This window comes from Taurulus bubalis, assembly GCF_910589615.1.
Source record: "Taurulus bubalis genome assembly, chromosome: 12".
NCBI classification, from domain to species: domain Eukaryota; kingdom Metazoa; phylum Chordata; class Actinopteri; order Perciformes; family Cottidae; genus Taurulus; species Taurulus bubalis.
Genome location: NC_136600.1, coordinates 24,936,857 through 24,957,127, shown reverse-complemented (window position 1 = coordinate 24,957,127; position 20,271 = coordinate 24,936,857). Strand labels below are relative to the sequence as shown.

At 39.5% G+C, this 20,271-nt stretch overlaps 1 protein-coding gene across 1 annotated transcript in view; it reads left to right on the top strand.

The window, feature by feature from the left end:
- The window catches only part of LOC306745299 (CUB and sushi domain-containing protein 3-like), a gene marked incomplete at both ends in the record, with an annotated part of 218,685 nt that overhangs the window by 27,394 nt on the left and 171,020 nt on the right, over window positions 1-20,271 (top strand). The window contains 2 exons of the mRNA XM_079228051.1: window positions 5,978-6,090; window positions 17,409-17,603. Of these exons, the coding sequence (XP_079084177.1) occupies window positions 5,978-6,090; window positions 17,409-17,603 (308 nt within the window). The remainder of the gene's footprint in view (window positions 1-5,977; window positions 6,091-17,408; window positions 17,604-20,271) is intronic.

Genomic DNA, 20,271 nt, shown 5'->3' with positions numbered 1-20,271 from the left:
GCCACAGTGGCGTTTTTGGTTGACCTCCTGGAGTCCAATTCAGATGCACTAGAACCAGTTTTTGTCTGACTCCCACTTGTAGCACGTTTAACATGGTATTATTATGTTTCGGCTGTAAATCGGCTCTCCCATCTCACTCGTGCCTGAAGGGAATTCATATTACTGTGAAGGCTGCACTTCACAAAAGTTTTTATTTTTATTGTTTTTGAACAGGCTTTGATTAAATCCCTCAAAGCCATGCAAATTAATTGGTACCGACTTTGTTTGACCTCTAATGCAGCAACTTCCATCAAAGGTCAAAAACTAGTAATAAGAATAATATCTGCATTCTATACTGTACATTGTACAACCTTGTTTTCTCTGGAATTTCTTTGTCACAAAACAATTATGTATTTCAATCCGAACAATCCTTTACTCATTGTATATATAATAGTCGTCCTCAACCCTCCTTTTCTTGTGTGCAAATTCTCTACAAGCTTTTGAAAAGTAAGTTGACAATAGCAGGTCTATGAATGGTCTCAAACATTTCCTTTCTTGTCTGTTCACACCATATTCCAGTAAACCAGCAAGGGCTTTTTCTAACGTCTTTGAGCAGCGGCGTGTCCGCATGTTGTCCTGTGTGTTGCGCAACAGCTGTGAGAGCAGCGGCGCTACGAGTGACAGGAAGTCAAGACGTCTGATTTAAACGCGGACGTCGCATTTCTAATTTCTAAGTGCATTACATTTCTAAGTTCATTAAATCATCATAATTATTAGAGGAAATTGTGAGGGCATTTTTTGCACCTCTCCTAGTGATATCAGGGGCAAAATTATATTTCTTCGGGGCAGTTTTACCCTTTGCCCTCGTGTATTTCGAACGCTGTGCCAGATGTTATATTTATGAAGACACATTTTAACAAATGTATGACAAACATTTGTCTCTATCCTTGTACTTAACTTTTATTTCTTCTTGGTGAATGTTCATTTTTACTGTGATACCATGAATTGTTGCACTTGAAAATATCCTAGTGAGTCTATCCTGTCAGATTAGGGTCTCATCCGGTATTTAGGATGTCAAAAGGAAGTGTGATTTAGTCGCAGACTTGTATCTGATGTCTCACTCACCAGCTCCTTGTCAGAGGAGACAACAAGCCCCATGGTGTTCTTTTGTTAATAACATTTTCCAATCATTCACCCGATGCTCCTGTTGCCAACGCAACAAGTGGCAGTGAACGCCACAAGGTGGAGATCTCTTTGTCTGCCTTTTTGTTGAAGAACTACTGAGGTCACAATGCGCTTCTTTGGCCTTAACAAACTGTCACCTAAGATATTCTGACGGTACACTGAAGACTTACTGAGGAAACATGTCAAAATGTCCGCTGCTCTTTTTTTAAATTGAACCTTCCTCTTGTGTTCGGGTCGGCACCGACACGTTTTAGGTTTTTAATGCATGAAAGAACCACATAAATGTGTTTATTTAATCAAGGCTTTTTGACTTTTGACTTCACCTCTATTTCAACAAAATTGGTTGGTTGTTGTTGGTTTTGACCCAGTTATAAAAATAAGATTTGCTTAATTGGTTGTTGTTTGTTTGACCTTGCAGATCTATATTTGGTGTTATGGCTTGTTCTGCTTTTCATTTAGTTTTTTATTACAGTTCTATTGCTGAAAAAAGGCTGAAAAAAATACTTAGTAATAATAAGTTAATTAAGTTAGTTAAGTTAATAATAAGTAAGTCAATATATTTGTATTTAAGAGATGTGTTCTAATACCGCTCAGTAATAATAGTAATAGTCAGGAAACACAACAACCTTTTATTTATTTATATGATTTCTTTGAGGTTAATTTTACAATGTCTTTCATGGAAATCGAGGTATCCTGACAAAGAAAAGTCCCAGAGGCCCACACCAAAAATATTAAAACATACAACAATATGTTCATATATAAAGAAGCATGGTAACAACTAACAAGGTAACCAAGAGATGAGAAACAAATTGGATGATAGATAATTGTTTTTAGTGTATTTTACAGCTGATTTAAGACATGGGTCAAAACCGACCCGTTAACACAAGAGATGCTAGCAGAAAGCTAACACAAGAGATGCTAACAGAAAGCTAACACAGGAGATGCTAGCAGAAAGTTAACACAAGAGATGCTAACAGAAAGTTAACACAATAGATGCTTACAGAAAGCTAACACAATAGATGCTTACAGAAAGTTAACAAAAGAGATGCTAACAGAAGGTTAACACAAGAGATGCTAACAGAAAGTTAATACAAGAGATGCTAACAGAAAGCTAACACAATAGATGCTTACAGAAAGCTAACACAATAGATGCTTACAGAAGGTTAACACAAGAGATGCTAACAGAAGGTTAACACAAGAGATGCTAACAGAAAGTTAATACAAGAGATGCTATCAGAAAGTTAACACAATAGATGCTTACAGAAAGTTAACACAATAGATGCTTACAGAAAGTTAACACAATAGATGCTTACAGAAAGTTAACACAATAGATGCTTACAGAAAGTTAACACAAGAGATGCTAACAGAAGGTTAACACAAAAGATGCTAACAGAAAGTTAATACAAGAGATGCTAACAGAAAGCTAACACAATAGATGCTTACAGAAAGTTAACACAAGAGATGCTAGCAGAAAGTTAATACAAGAGATGCTAACAGAAAGCTAACACAAGAGATGCTAACAAAGCTAACACAATAGATGCTTACAGAAAGTTAACACAAGAGATGCTAACAGAAAGTTAACACAAGAGATGCTAACAGAAAGTTTACACAAGAGATGCTAACAGAAAGCTAATACAAGAGATGCTAACAGAAAGCTAACACAAGAGATGCTAGCAGAAAGCTAACAGAAGAGATGCTAACAGAAAGTTAACACAAGAGATGCTAACATAAAGCTAACACAAGAGATACTAACATAAAGCTAACACAAGAGATGCTTACAGAAAGTTAACACATGATATGCTAACAGAAAGTTAACACATGAGATGCTAGCAGAAAGTTTACACATGAGATGCTAACAGAAAGTTAACACATGAGATGCTAGCAGAAAGTTAACACATGAGATGCTAACAGAAAGTTAACACAAGAGATGCTAGCAGGAAGTTAACACAAGAGATGCTAGCAGAAAGCTAACACATGAGATGCTAACAGAAAGTTAACACAAGAGATGCTAGCAGAAAGTTAACACAAGAGATGCTAGCAGAAAGCTAACACAAGAGATGCTAACAGAAAGCTAACACAAGAGGAAGGTAAAGAATGAGTGTTTCCTTTTGGTAGTCGCACACTTTGTCGTTCAGGTTTTTATTTTTTCTTCAGGCTTAAATAATTTCTGCTTTATCTTGACCCATCTGACCTGTGTGAGTCAGAAATAAGTCTTTCACCAACTCCACCCAGACTCCTCTTAATCCGTCTCACCGACGGCCTTTGAAAAGACGTGCACACTAACCCCATGACATCCTCAATCCTTTGCTTTGTTGTGCCATGATGACAACGCTGCAATCTGTGAAAGGATTGAGCCCGTTGAGACTTGGAACGTGACTCTGAGTCTCAGTTTGGCCTCTTTTTCTACGCCGGTCCATGCACCTCGCTCCTGGTCTTGAGAAAATGCCTTTTTCTTTGCTTTTCGGACATCCACTTGGTGTTAGAAGGCATCAGGACTACATCACACCACCCTGTGTACGTCACGTTTATTTTTCTCTGCTCTTTTTCGTCTCTGTACCACACGTCGCCATTAGCAGCAGCGCATCTTTTTTTCCTCTCGTCCGAGCACTCTGGCCTAAAGATAACGATTTTTGCTCAACTTCTTTAATTAATGGACAAACGTCCGTTTTTCCATTTGTCCCAATCATTCACAAATCCTCGCAGGTCGAGCCTTTTTAAGCGTCGTTGTGTAACTGCACTGCACCCGGCGGGGCGGGTGGCATCGACCTTTGTGCTAGCATGTGTTCTGCAGCCGCTGATTGTTCTGTGGTTTCTCTTCGGCTCGGCCAATAATTAGCTCCCCCATGGATGCCCCCCTCCCCAGACTTTGGGTAAAGGGGGCCTAATTTTAAAGACTATCCCAGCTTGAAATCAAACTGTGTTTCATTGAAAACAGAGAAAGATTGAGGGCTTGTTAGTTCCATGTCAAAGCACCTAACAGAGAGGAAGGCGAGGGTCACGCTTCTCTCTTCAGTGAGGCTTTCATGAACAGAAGCACAGCGCTGTCGGCAGATCAATCTCACGTGTCCACGCTTGACATTTTCATATGACCTCCGAATGGAGCCATATTTCTAATGATCCGGAGATATTAAAGACGCTGAGGGATTTCCTTGACATTCTAATTTCTTTTTCACATCTGTAAATAATTGGATCCTATAACATATAGCATAGATCTGTAACCGGGTCTGAGAATTGATATGTAGATTGTGGCCGGCTTGAATATTGCCCAAACAAACAACATCGAAACCATAAAAAGCAAATTGTTTTTAATGTGCTTGCTGTGTTTGTGTACACACTCCAACCAAATACTTATCTTGTGATGCATTGCCACTTGCGTCCACTTTTCATTCAACCGTGATAGCGTGCAAATTTACTACAGTTCTCTTGTGAGTGATTAAGCTTGGAAACAATGTTACATTTTCGGTTCTGTTTCCCCCATAAATGTATTCAAAATTGCCTCATGTAGCAATTGACTTTTCGCAGTATCTTGGCATGCTGTGCACTACCTGCGACAAAGGGTAATTATTTAGTGCAAGGACCAGCACAGTTCACACTGCTGTAATTGGAAACTCTATTGAAGCTGTAAATACAGCACCCTCTTCTTTGCTGTCACAAGGAGAACTTCTGTTTCTTCACACTGTGGCCCTTTGCAGACATTATTCACCTGGCTTTATTGTCCAGTAGAGGTTCAGACCCACAATGCGGCCCCAAAACGAGCACTGGAAAATAACAAGGGGATGCTATCTCGAAGGAGGCATTTAGTTTCATGCACAAGTTATACATATATATATATATATATATGTATATATATATATATATATATATATATATATATATATATATATATATATATATATATATATATATATACATCCACGCTCCACAGCCCGGCTTACAGCAGTGGAAGGTCGATGGAACATCAGCAGTCGCCGCTGAGGAACGGTCAGCAACACATCTTGTTTACGACGCCGTGAAAGCAAATGGATTTGTTTGGATCTGCACCTAATTTGAAATGCAGTAATGAAGCAGTCTGTTACAATGCAGCTGCCGGCCCTCAAACACCATCCAACAATGGGGAATGTTCTCGCTCGGGTTTTGATTGTATTGTGTACCCGGGTATATTATTGGTGGGGCAAATTGCGTCAGTTGGGCTTTATTACACACACACAAAAAACGTTACAGAGCACTGAGCTCACCGGGCTGTGAGGTCTGTCAACAGTCATTATTATGTCATTATTTTTAGTGATGATTGCTTTGGTGTGCAGGTTTTCTGTATCATTGCATTTTGGTGCACACACACACACACACACACACACACACACACACACACACACACACACACGGAATTTATACATTTATGGTCAGCCACTTCACCTGATGGCTTATCTCATCTAAAGACAAAATTAACGGATGTTTAATTAACCCAGGTGGAGTTTTGGTTTCTGCCTCACAACCTTTCAATGGTGCTGTCTTTTTGGAATAATTACAATTTAGGGAAAAAAGCCTTCATGGTACTAGATGTCACTCGACATCCATTGCTGGTTGTAGCATGTGAAAGCTGAAAAATGCAAATGTTCCATTGCAGTAATAAATATTTTAATTTATGAGGGTTTTGTTGAACTGTCATCTCATGGATTTAATTAAAACATTTGTCTTGCATTTAATTCGGCTCATGTTACAACTGCACAATGCATTTGTATTGTTATTAGCATGTTTATGTAATTGCTATGAATGAAATCAAACATTCAGTGCTGTGTCTCTCTCTTATCTGCAGGTTAACAGGATTTACCATCCCTCCGCCTGTTACCAGTTCTGGATCCATTTTTTCACTGAGGCTTACCAGTGACTTTGCAGTAAGCGCCCATGGATTTAAAGTAGCTTATGAAGGTAAGAGAGACACTTTTTTTTCTGCACTTTAACTTATTGTCATTAAAAATGTCTGGTTAAGTAGAAAAATGAAAGATACGTGGAATTAAAGTCACGAGACCCCATTTATTCTTAAGAGAGCTACACACTGCAAAAAAGGAATTTCAAGAAAGTCAAAAAAGCCTTGTATCAAGAAACTAAGTCATATTTGCCCAAAAAAAGAATATTAATCTTGTCAAGCATGTTTTGATTAGAAAAAATATCTAATTTTAGGAAAGTATGCCTTACCTTTTCTTGATTTTTGGCTTATTTTAAGAAATCTTGTCAAGCAAAAAAATCTGCCAATCGGGTAAGTTTTTTTTGCTTTGATATAGGATGATTTGATTGAATATAAGAATGTTTTGCTTCTTTCTAGAAGGGCTGTTTTTGCAGTGCATGAGATCACACGTCACATGACTTCCTGCAGGAATCCACTTTTGAGTTACGGAAACACTCGAAACCTCGAATTTAGCTAAACTAATCTCACATTTTCCATAATCAACATCGAACCTTTTCCGCAACTCCAGAGGTGCACGTGAAACTGCATGGCAGATGGTGATGGGAATTAGTTGAACTAATGGATGAACAGAGTTATGTGTTGAAGCAGAGCCGAGTGCAGAATATGAACTATCCTTCTGCGACCATCCCGTACTTTTTACTCCTCTGCTCTTTCCTGTGAGCGCCGTCGCTCATCCATCTGTATTTCTCTTTCTTTCTCCGTTCATTATATTTATTTTCCTCCGCGTTTCATCATCTTTACTTCCTTTCCTTTTCCACCTCGTCTACCAAACCCATGTGTCTCCATGACAATATGCTCGTCCTTTCCTTCTGCTCCCAATATCCTTCAGCTGTTTCATGACTTTCTGTCTCATTCCCTTACCTTCTCCTGCACACACATGCTGACCCGCCCTGCAGCCTCACTCCCTCTCTCTTCCTCCACGTCCTTTTCCATCCCCCTTTACCCCTCCTCATCTCCCCACCTGCCCCAGACCTGACCAGCTTCTTCCTCCTTCACATTACTTGTGTAATCTTCAACAGAATTTGGATGTCGTGAGGCACGATATTTCCCCGTTACTCAACACTGAAGCGTAATGAGGACAGTGGAGAACAGGGCTGGTGGATATTTGTGTGTTTTATTCAGTCAATCAATACAACACAATAAGTAAAGCCACAATCTAACATACAAAAACAGAAAGACTGAAAATGTATAGGTAGAAGCATAATGCTTATATATTCCTATCCTAAATTATTTTCAATTAAATCAGAGAATTAATTTAATATAAAGAATACAATGAAAATATATATAAATACTGTATATATATATTTTTTAAATGTTATTCTTTGTTTTATTCTTATATATATAAAACAAATTGGAGGGTTGCAAGTGTGAATACAATGTATATGTATGTATATATAGATATATAGATATATATATCTATATATCTATATATACATACATATACATTTTATTCACAATGTATATGTATATATATATACATTTTATTCTATATATTTAAATATTATACATTTTATTTTTTTATACAAAAAGTGTGAATAAAAGTGTGAATAAAATGTATATGTATGTATGTATATATATATGTATATATGTATATATATATATATATATATATATATATATATATATATTTTATTCACGCAACCCTCAAAAATTGTTTTATAAAAAATCCTTTTGAAAACCAAAAATGAGTCTTACATAATTGAACTCCTACAATAGAAATAAATTTTCTTTTAATCCCTTTTTTAGCTTTTTGTTCATCTCTCAAATCATATTTACGCTTATGTATTAAAAAACAATCTGTTAGTGACTTTGCTTTAACTCTTTACATTGTCTGCATTATTTTATAATAAACCAAATCATTACATTTCATAGCATGAGATCATAATGCTCATAATAACCAGCATTACTCATGATACGTACGATGGTATATATATATACCGTGTGGCGATATAGAAATGTGTCCACTGGTAGAGAGTTTCTCAAAAAAAAATCTTCCCCCGCCTTCGCTATTCTTGTGTGATTGCGTGATATTGCAAATCTGCAGCTCACAAGGTAACACACATGGAAGAGGAGAGGGAAGTAGAGCAAGAAGCATCTCAACCAACCCAAGATGAGGAAGAACTTCACACCTTTTCTCCTAGTAGGTGTAAAGATGTTTATACTGTACAGACTGAAGTCACGGAGGTATTTATAGAGGTGGCGTTTTGCCCCAGACGAGTTGGCAAGCTTTCAATATTTAATGAGAACTCTTAACGGCATCGACATGTCTGCTTGTTGCATGTTCTGTTGTCAGAGTCCATAATCCAACACGACCGCTTCAGAGCAACAGGTGTTTCAGGTTAATGAGCGACCGCATTAACCGGTGACTTCCTGCCAAGCGCGTCCGCGGTCGCTCGCTGTAACTTGCCGTAAATGGTTTGCGTAAATAATAAACACATAGAGTGTGCATTCATTATTGACAGAAGGCTTTTAAAGGACACCTACATGTTCTGTTGGGTTTTTTCAACAGCTGCCGTCACTATGCGAGCAACCGGGGACACGTTGAGCGGAGAGTCACCAGTTGATCTGCAAGCTCTGAAATGCCTTGATGAACATGCTTGAAGTGGCCATTTTAAAACTCCGTCTCTGTCATGGTATTTGACGTTATAGCTAGTGTATTTCTAAGCAGCTACACACTGTAAACGGGTCTATTTGCACCTGTTACACTCAAACTATTCTTCCAAAGAACCTTTTAAAGCTTCTATTTTCAAAGAGTTTCACTGTTTTTAGTCTATTAATCTCAATTATGGAGCTATGACCTGAAATTTATATCACGGTATTTTTGTTTTATTCCCAGTAACTGTACAATATCACGGTATAGCAAAATTAAAAGGGATTTTTGTTTTATTGCCAATATGAAGCAAAACAACCTAAAAAAAACTAGTGTGTTAATTGGCTCCAAATAGCAATGACACCTACATGTATTTTGGGAGGAGGAGCCTGCCCCATAATGTAAATGTAATTGAGTCATTACACTCAATTAAACAACCATTTTACATATTAACCCGCATGAAGAGAGAGTTTCAGATGCTGTTTCAACAGTAATGTACAAAAGACAAATGGATTATTTTTTTCTCAGCAGAAAAAGACAGTGAAAATGATCTGTTGAGATCAGTAGTAACGTGTGTGTGTGTGTGTGTGTGTGTGTGTGTGTGTGTGTGTGTGTGTGTGTGTGTGTGTGTGTGTGCGTACGAGCCTCAATAGCGTCTGCTCCGACGGTATTGACCGTGTGGGATCGACCTCATCCTCATGTATGTGCTAAAACCCAAGTGTGTGTGTGTGTGTGTGTGTGTTTATGACGGTATTGAACAATCCATGTCATGGCTGAATGTAACACCGGTGATGGAACTGGTTCACCGCCCACCCCTATGTAGGCTGTAGTTAATTAAAACACGTCTTAATTGTATTTACAGAACAATCACTGTATTGTGATGGATACCGTAATACCGTAATATGAAATGACAAATATCTTTTATAAAAGTGTAGGTGTTGATTTCTTTCTTCTTCTTTTTTCAATTTGAATTATCAATCAATTCATAAATCTCAGAGATTGACATTTTAATACATGCCTTTTCCCATGGATACGTGGAGCTTTAAACCAAGTAGCAATTAGCAACCCATTAAAAAACTAATATGTGTGTGACATTTTACATTTAATAACGCAAGACCACTTTATCACATTCTTTATTGTTATTTGTTTCCCTCTGCTTAAATAGTCGGACGCATCTCCCACTCGCTGCGGCCGCACACGGCGCTGCTCTTATACCAACAACGTGACGTGTAAAACACGACCTTGGCCACTTTCACAAGGTCGTGGTCCAAGGCCGGACGGTTTCTTGTACAATTTACAGCATTAGTTCTCTGTTCACTGAACTGGGACTTTGTGAATCTGAATCAAACAGATTGGGGAAATCAGTGGCGATACCGCAGCCCTACTTACACCATAACATGTACAGCTCAGCTTCTTACGACTCGCATTCATTCTTTAATAGCCTCGTGTTACAAGACGCTACTCGGCACACAGCATGAATATTTCAACAACAATCTAAGATGTGTGGCATTATGTACTCCAGCCTCTACAGGCGCCTTCCCAGAACATTTGTATTCCCAACATATTGTGCATCGTATGCAACGATAGCGTACAATGTAAATAAACCATCTGATGATGCTGCAGGAGATTTAGTGGTGCAATTCATCAAGACACGTCCACACAAAGTTACCTGCTATCATCATCGGCGTCATCAGCATCATCTGAATGGAAAGCACAACGTCTCGAGACCCACATGCACGACACACATGGCCAACGCGTTGTATTCATTTGCATTTCACGCCTCTCTCCCTTGTTACGCTGATGCGGTCGGCTAAATCGTATGCGCGAATATATGCGAGCTGCTCACTTTTGACGAAAAAGTGTGCGATGCTCGGAGACACTCGGATGTGATTGGATCATAACGGCAATCAAGTGAGTTTGAATCGGCGTTGCGTACGAAGGACGCGGGGAAGGACACGGCCGGTTGGAATTTAATTTCTCCGCCGCCTGTCAATCTTTAGTCGAGCGTCTCGGAATGCAAACCAGCTCCAACTTTCTGTGAATTGTATTACTGATAAGTGCCTACTCTTCCTCCACTGTAACCCGTCTCTCTCGGTGTGATCCTGCAATCTCAACACTTGAGCGAGGCCTGAAAGGGTCAAGCTGCATTTATTAAGGAGAATAGATAGGGAGGGATTTCTTCAACAAAGCCAAACAACGGCCATCGCCGCTTGTAGCATCCCAAAGGAGGCTCTCTGCAAGCGTACATGTACCGAGCTGGGAGTAATGCTATCTGCTTGCCCTTTGTTGAAGGTTGTGTATTTGCTGTGAAAACATTGGCCGTGCCGATCTGAAAACCTGCCATTTCAACCTGCCCTTTATTTGGAAAAAGTCTTTGAAAGACAGGTGACCCAGAAAACATCATTTCATCTTTTCTCCCCAAATCATTTCATCTGCCCTCCTGTGGCTATGCAGAGTGACCACTGAGTTGGAAAAGTCTGTGTGTGTGTGTGCGTGTGTGTGTGTGTGTGTGTTGTTTACCCGCTGCATTCTCCTGTGATCCAACATGGCTTCAGTCAATACTCTTCTCCCCGCCTGCACGGAAAATCCAAGCTCAGCATCCAGTGAAGCAGCCGGGATGCCAGACAGGCGGCCTACAGGCGGCTCCTGTGGGGAAAGTGTGCAGCGTGTGTGTGTGTGTGTGTGTGTGTGTGTGCACAAACACACTGCCACTCCTTCAAACTTCCCTCTTCTTCAAAGGGCTGCGGCGTCATTAGATCTACAGGCGAAATAAATAGCTCTGCCCCAGAGAAATCTCGCACCCAACTTGCTCATTTACTAGTTCACATAACTCTGGTTGCCACCGCGATGAGAGATAAATCACTTTCACTGCAGGTCAACATTGTGTTTGTTACAATGACAGAGTCCCTGACTGTGGTGTTTCCACTAAGGCCTGATGCTCCATTTCCTGTATGGACGCTCTCTTGTAAGATTGACACATTTTGGTAAAGATCTACAACCGCTCTGTGTTCTCCTTTGATTAGTTTACAAAGGTCGGAGAGGCGTTTTATTCGTCATTGTTAGCATTTAACTCTCTCTGGCATCGCAAATGATACTTGCTGTGTATTATGATACAACCAGGCATCGCTTTGCAGAGTGGGTGGTGCTTTGTGCGTTTAAGAGCACTCCTTCAGCGTTTGTTTTGGCATTGTTTGTTTTGTTTTTCTCTCTCTCGGAGTGGAGTTTGTACAGGTTTTGATGAGGTTTTGCAGCAGCACCAGCCTCTGGTGTTTAGGAGCAGCTGTTTTCCAAAAGTTCAGTTCGATCAACAATTTATTTAGGGTGCTCCAGACAGCAGCACTTGTTAGCTCAGGGCTAACTCTGGATCTAAAACGCTTGATTTCTTCAGGGGGCTCTTCAAACCCTCGTAGAAAAGTAGACATCCTGATTCAATGTTAAGTGCAGGCTATTATTCAGTACTTTTTGAATAGTTTTAATTTCTTTCTTACAGCTATGCGGCTACTGTAGCTGCAATAGGCTCAGTTTCATTTAGTCTGCAGTGAGAGGCCGTGTCCAAGCCAACTGCTTCTTCAAATGTGTGTCACACGTCCTTTGAATTAATTAGCGAGCCATGTCTGCCTGAGACATTAGTTATGACTCACAATACAAACCAAAGGCCAATGAGTCAGTGCTGGTGTAATTGCAGCTGCAATGTATCTTTTACTTTTTAATTAGTGACCTGGGGTGACCGTCTCCAAACTACTACACCTGCTTGCATTTCCTCTACATAGTTTTCTCAAGAACAGTTACCAAAAGTAATGATTGTAACAATGAATGTCTTTTAGTTGAATGATATGTACGCAGTGAATCAGATATTGGACACCGACCCGTATTGTAGTGGATAGGATGTTTTTATGTCTTTCAGCAACATCATTCCCTTGCATAAACGATCCATGGGAAATTATTAAAGACCATGTGGTGTCATTCTGTAAAATAATTTATATGTTATCATATTTTTATCTGGCTGAGTGCAATCTGTCTGAGATCCCGGCAACATCTGGCCGATGAAATTATAATTCCAATCAGGGTAGACGGTATGATTTGTAACACAAACTTTTAAGTCCTTGATTATATTCCTAGTCACATCCAAGTCGCACCAGTTTAGTCAAGGCACTTGTTAGCAGCAGCACATCTCATGCAATGTATATACAGTATATATATATATATATATATATATATATATATATATATATATATATATATATATATATGCATATATACGTATATATACACGTATATATATATATATATATATATATATATATGTATATATATATATATATATGCATATATATATATATATATATGCATATATATGTATATGTATATATATATATATATATATATATATATATATATATATATATATATATATATATATATATATATATATATATATATATACACAACTGAGGTGGCGCGTGCCAGTGCCTATTTTTGGACCAGTGACGAACTTGCTAGCCATAGCTAGCATAATCAATAATATGTAGCTATCTGCCAACATACTATGGGACACTTTTGCCACTGACGGGCATGGACCCCCAGCACCATCATATTAATGTTCTTTATCACTTTGTGTTGTGTCTATTTCCCTTTTCTTTGGAGAAGATAACTGGCTAGCTAGCTTTGGCAGTGGAGCTAGCAGTGGAGCTAGCTTTGGAACTGCAGTGGCTCAAAGCTAGCAGAAGTCTTAGTTACAGAACATACTTAACTAATACTTAACTAACCAGTAATAACTACTGAATTAATGAGTAGTAGCTACTGAATTCATCATGAATTGCAGCATTTACTAACACTTTACAAATTATCTTATTAATCATCTATAAGTCACGAATACTTCATTTACAAATGGGGAATGAATATGATATATATATATATATATATATATATATATATATATATATATATATATATATATATATATATATATATATATTGCATAATGCAGATGCGTCATCCAAGGTACGAGTATCTGTGTCCCCGCCATACTATATACGGATTGCACAGTTAATGTTGTGGCTTTAGATAGGCCAACATTAGAATTACTAAAACTCTGTCCTATTATTTTGTCTGCCCACATACTGCAAAGCTCTTACCTGAAATGTACAGCATGCAATGCATACGCATGCATATGCACCTAACCTTGTTTTCCCTTCAAACATAATTGGCTCAGAACTCCACTAATAAGTCAACCGCAGATGGCTTGGCAGCCTAATTCAGCAGCCAGGCTCTTGCTGATCAAGTTCTTTTTTTGAGTGTTAAATAGCTAAAGCACAGTGTGCCTCTGGTAGTCTCCAGTGATCATCATCCTCAAAGGGTAACCGTCCAGTCAAACATTATTGGGGTGATGGAAGGCTTGGTGGGAAGCGGTTTCGGGTCACGGGGAGTTCTGCACGACATCTGTTAGCGCGCACAAACCCGCCCGCTGACCGACTGATGTTCTGTCTTGTTTAGATGCTTTTGATTCAGGCGCTTTCAGCACAGCAGTGCGCTGCAATTGCATCGGCTGTTCTCTGCTTCAAAGTGGACAGCCTTATTGTGGGGAGGTTTTCAGATATTTAGATTGCCTTTCATGTGCTTGTGTCACACTTTGCTTAACCCCCCTCAAATTTTATATTTAAAACAATTGCATTTATATTCCACAGGCTCTCCATAACTCCCGCAATGACACAATTTGTTTGCTGTTTGTTATCAGGCATCATGCTGCACTGCCAGCATACACTCTTTGACTTTACCCTCGTATTAGTATTCATAGTAACCACATTTTTGGATGCTGTTTTTTCGATCTATTGCTTACCTTGTTGTTCAGATGTGTGCAATGTTCCTCATGTAATGTTGTTCACAGCATGGATTATATATGAGAGAGGAACCTTGTCAGTTGCATATTTGAATGTCAAGTAAGAACAGACTGCTGTGGTTAAACTCGACAAAAACTTTGTGTAAATAATAGTTTTCACGTTTTTTCGAATGCAAAAATAGTTGCAAATGTAATTCTTAGGAGACGGAGCTGCTGCTCTGGTCAGATGTCAAACCTGTTTGCATTCTCAACTCTGCCTCTCGCCGCTCACCCCTGGGTTGGTCAGGTATCATTAGTGCTGCACTGTGTACGGCCCCGTCTCCCCTCAGCTCCCACCTCACCAACACAGCCCTCACAGAGGCTGTCAATCACACAATTCTGTTATTTAATTTCACTCGTATGAAAATAAACACCCGGCAGTTGATGCTGCGGATTCATATTGCATTCATTTGAGATAATACGTATGAGGGATGTGTACGTGAGCATCTGCAGGGTAAAGTGGATTGGTAATTGGATTTCAAAAATTATTCCTGGAAATTATTAGTGTATTAGAATATGCCGCCTCTCATTGAAATCAACTTCAGGATTAGGCGCTCAAATATACTTCTCCATATGTGCATCCACAGATCCGTCTAGTCCAGATTGTACGTTTTTAAAATGCCTTTTTTGTTCCCTGGCTTGCCAGTTGGAATAATTTGCACTCAAACGGATGCCACACATCAACAATAGATCGGTGACGAGCTTTAGGGCTGAAGGAAGTTCAACAAGACGACTGGGTCTCATCAGAGTAATTGGGTTTTTGTAGATTCAGTTATGAAGTATTCTTTGTCATGAAGCTTAAGTGTGTCTTTTTAGACACACGGTTTATATTTGATGATTAAATGAAGTATCTGAGCTTATTTAAGTTGTATTTGTTATATTTAATAATATAGTTAAGTGTCTGATCTGACTTTATTCAATTTAAGTGTGGATATTAAAAGTGTTCTTCACACAAATGATATTTTCTTGACTGCTATAGCTAATATGACATATTTAACTGTGGATAGATGACAAAGCATGAGTTTACTAATCCCTAATATTGAAAGTGCACTATATTAGGAAAGCATTTACTGAAAAGACATAATACTTTGTGTCTTAAACGTATATAAGATTCAAGATGTTTTTACTCATGCACAGATAACAGACAGTTATTCTATACAAGGACACACTTGTATAGACGCTGCAGGGTCCTCCTAACACACAGAATTAGAATAAACTTAAGTTAAAAAATAAGGCACAAAATATAAAAGATATAACAGTATTGCACACAAATATGATACTAGTATTGCTCAGTGTATAAAGTGCACTATGCATTGCATACATGAGGCTGCCTGCAGGTTCCAGCTGCCCAAAGACCCCAGATTGTTAGCTTGCAGTTAAAACAAAGCAAAGAGAAGCCGATGATGCGCTATGTTCTCTACTGCTTTAAGTATAATCGTTGGTGATACGTTTCGTGCAGGCTGGACGTGTTGCAGATTGAGTTATGGCGGTCTGATGGAGGAGAGCAATGTACTGGAAGATTGTGTTGAAGCTAGAGAATACAGGATGCAGGAACAGGCCCTTCATCACAACTTCCTGTAGATCTTTATAGAAATGATCTGTCAATGGTTTGCAAAAGAATACATTGATCATTAGTGCTTTAGCTCTGTCGGCGCACACGCACATTATGATGCTGCTCGTCATTTCTTGGGAATTGCTTTCTAGTGGTAGATATATAACTTCAATGTGCCGTCTTCAAAAGTGTTTCTGCAAAGGGATGAAAAAAAAAGAAGATAGGAATGCAATTTAGTACAAGTAATATTTTTCATTGTTATGGTAGTTTTGTCACATGCAGTTCCATACCTCAAAAAATCTTTTGTTTGCACCATGATTAATGAAGGAGTACATAAGTTTGGAAATATATTCACGTCCCTCTGTTAATATGCCTACTGCAGATTTCACCATATTGTTATTTTACACATGTAAGAGCAGACATATTATTTGTTTTTGAACATAAATGAAAGTCTGTAAGTAAAATATTTAACATAAAAGAGATCCAAGTCTCACTGACACGGTACAACGGGCCAAAAGTTTGGAGAGCATTTTTATTTATGGAAGCCCAGTATTCATGTGAAATGAATACCTGCAGCCGGCATCAGATAATAGGGGCTCTTAAAAACTGAAAGACCAGTCGCTTCAGTGCTGTAATTTCTTTTTTAATACGTTTTTTTTGCGATGATTTCTTCACCTTTTTGAAACTTTGAAAATAATATAAATTCTGTAACAGCTTTTAAGAAACTGGGCCGAACAGGAAGATGATTACAGTCTGCAGCTGCAGCTTCTTTCACGCTCTCTTACCATCTTTCTTTTTCTAACTACCTTGCTTTTTCTTTCCTTGGGCTTTGTGAGAATGCACTTGTTGTTCTCCGCACCCCCCACCGTTGCAGCTTCCAGCTATAGATTTATGTTATTTTCTGAACTCTTAATGTAAAAAGATGGGTAAGACACATGGTGGTGCTTCAACATTCCCTGGGAAGTGCATTTTTTATCATCTTCCCTCGGTAATTTCAGCTCTGCAGACATTATTAAGCGTCTGAGTCGCCATGGCATAAATGTCAGCCTTTGCGCTGACATTTACTAGCTATTGGTATTAAATAAATGTTCCTAACACTTAAGCCAAGATGACTAACAATCTCAAATATAATATGGACATCTTTTTGGGTTGCTAAAACTACGAAAACACAACCATATCGCTACGCTCGCATGAATAGAGCCGACATTTAGGAAACACTGGTGCATATTTCCTCCTAACAATACTGTCTTCTTCTATTTTCCAGAGCTGAGAAGCAGCTCGTGTGGAAACCCGGGCGTTCCACCCAAAGGCATACTGAATGGGACTCAGTTCAACGTAGGGGGCAAGATCCGCTACCGGTGCGTCACCGGCTACGTCCTGGACGGCCATTCCCTCCTCACCTGCGTGACCACGGCGGCCGGCGTGTCCGTGTGGGACTTCCCCGTGCCGATCTGCAGAGGTACGGGCGTTTCACTGGAATTGAGTTATAAATCATTTACACTGCAGATGATTACTGCTGCTGGCAAACTTTCTCCCAGTAGTACAATGTGACTGTGAGGCATCGTGGTTACATGTTATCTGCACATTTTAAGCTTCCCCTAAGACATTTTAAATGAGCATGATTTCATGAATTGCTTAAATTTAATTGCTTTGATATGATTGACAGCTTGATGGCGTGTGATTGGGCGACCGGTCTGGCCCACAGATAAAGTCTGGCACAGCTCTCCCTCAGATCTGTAAATTTAGTTGCAATCTAATAAGATGGAATGATTTTAATCACGTTGAAGAAGTTGATTAGATCCTCCACGGCTCAAAAGGTTAATTAAATATTTATAAATACATTAATTCCGTGAGCAGGAGTGGTACGTTTTACTAGATCTTTGCATCGCCACCTGGGCTGTACTTAAAGCAGAGTGATGGGACGGTCTGGAGGATTTAAAGTGAAAAAGCCACATCACTCAGTCAACCTGGAACCTGTGAAACTGCAATATCTACTGTGGGCAGACGGCTATTTGTGGTGAATATTTTTTAACCATTAAATCATCTGCCCCGCGCCGTAAAAGTCACCCAAAAATAAAACTGATTGTTTGTTTTTTACTGTTAACCTTTTTACAAGTGAATGCGAAAGACAAATCAATAAATTATGCAGCGCTGTCCTCTCGGTAACATTCCCCAGGACATGCGGTTGGTAGGTTTCACCAAACAAATCCCACCATCTCGTCTAATAATGCACCGAATCTTCACATCCCACATAAGGAAGCTCTTCAGCAAGCAGGCTTGAAAAACACACAAACAGTATGAGCGTACAGCGAGAGCCAAGCTCGGTTTACAGTATTAAAATACGTCAAAGTTTCAGGAATCTGCATCGCTTGAGGTGTAATCGATTTTCTTTTCTGACACTTGAAGAGCTTCATAATGGTTTTTGCTTCATTTTCTGCTCCGGATCTTCCCTCGCGTGTTCAGAAATACTGCGTTGGCCAGGATTTGAACCCTTAAAGATGCTGTGCATCGGTAATTTGTCTCGGTAAGCTCTTCTGCTCAACCATCAGGAACATAGGATGAAGAGGACGCTGAGGCATAATGATGGTTCCTTACTGACAGCTGGTTGATGAATGACGAGTGCTCTTCATACCATGCCGTTTATCCCTTGCTGTGCTTAGATGAGACCTGTCGTCACACTGATGCAAATAATCCAGGACATACGTGGAAAGCCATTGTGCTGGTGAGAGCTTCAAGGTGTTGGTGATGATGGGTGAACAGCAGGTAGCACTTGGAACGTCATCAAAGTTTGTAATTCATCAGTATTGCTACAGTCCAATGTCTGTACAGCTGCAATCATAGCAGCTAAGTGTAGGCGAACTAGCTTCCATCAATGTTAAAAGCTGGTCTAAATCTCCATTTGGACTTTTTAAACAACGTTTATTTGCCGCATTTGCTTAAAGGTGCAAGACACGAGATCGGGAGCGTTTTGATTGCCTCTCAACCAATGTTCCCTCTAATTTTTTTCAGCACTGAGCAAATTTTTTTTTCTGAGCGCACATTTCAGCACCTGCCAAAAATGACCACAAGCCTGCGTTAGCCATAGGGGATTCAAAGAGATGACAGCAAATGCATCAATGTGTATACAAGGTTGATATTTATTCAATATCCTTTATAATGGCTGGACATTTTAATGATGGTGTTTTACCAGTCAGTTTAGTTGAACTTAAAGAATCTTTGTTGAACTTCAATAAGGGGAGGTTATGACTGGTTCATTGGTTGTGACTGATTATGATATACAGAACAAATACAAGTATCAAAGGTGTTTAGTCATTTCTCAGCAGGTACAACATTTAAGTGGACCTTCATTGAAAGAAAAATGCTAATGCAGTGCTTAACAATAATTATAGGCCTATTAAATTGACATGGTGTCATTTTTCCTAAGGGTAGCCTATATAAACAATTTAATAAGAGTGGTTTGCAACAAACTAGGCTACAAAACATGTAATTTGAATGTCATTGAGGGAGATAGGCCTTTCTGGCTATGTGGCTCATCTTGTCTGCAGGCCTATGGAAGACACATGTCTCTGAAGAACAGCATCTGAAAAAAAGGTTGACCAAAAGAGAAACAAACTCTACTTTTGCTTTTGCCTCCGAGCAGAATTTGCAGATCACGCCATGCACTCCTTTCTTCATATTTAAATATGTCTGAAAGTTTCATCCTACCTGTGTCAGTTTGGACTATTTCATCTAGCCCCTCATGTTTGAACGTTAGGCAGACCTTTTTCTGGGGCGCCTGCCCTGCCTTTCTTTTCTCCATGGTAGCCTATAGCTGCTGGAGCAGGGCCCGCCAAGAGGAGCCTCAACAGCGCCGGCCCGAGCTCATGTGGCGCTCTGGGCGAGCTTCACTCCTGGCGCCCGGAGGAGGACAGCGGGGTGGGGGTGCTAACGGAGGCAGAGCGCTAGCGGATGTACAGAGAGCGCATGTGGAGAAACGGGAAGCTGATTGGCCAAGAAGACTCCACACGGCACATCAAAGATCTTCTATTGTGGAGATGGCTCACTCCTATCTCAGAAACACTGGCGCAAAAAAGATTTTTAACCCCTGAAAAAAAATTGTTTGTGCGGCAGCGCACGCGCGCAGCTTA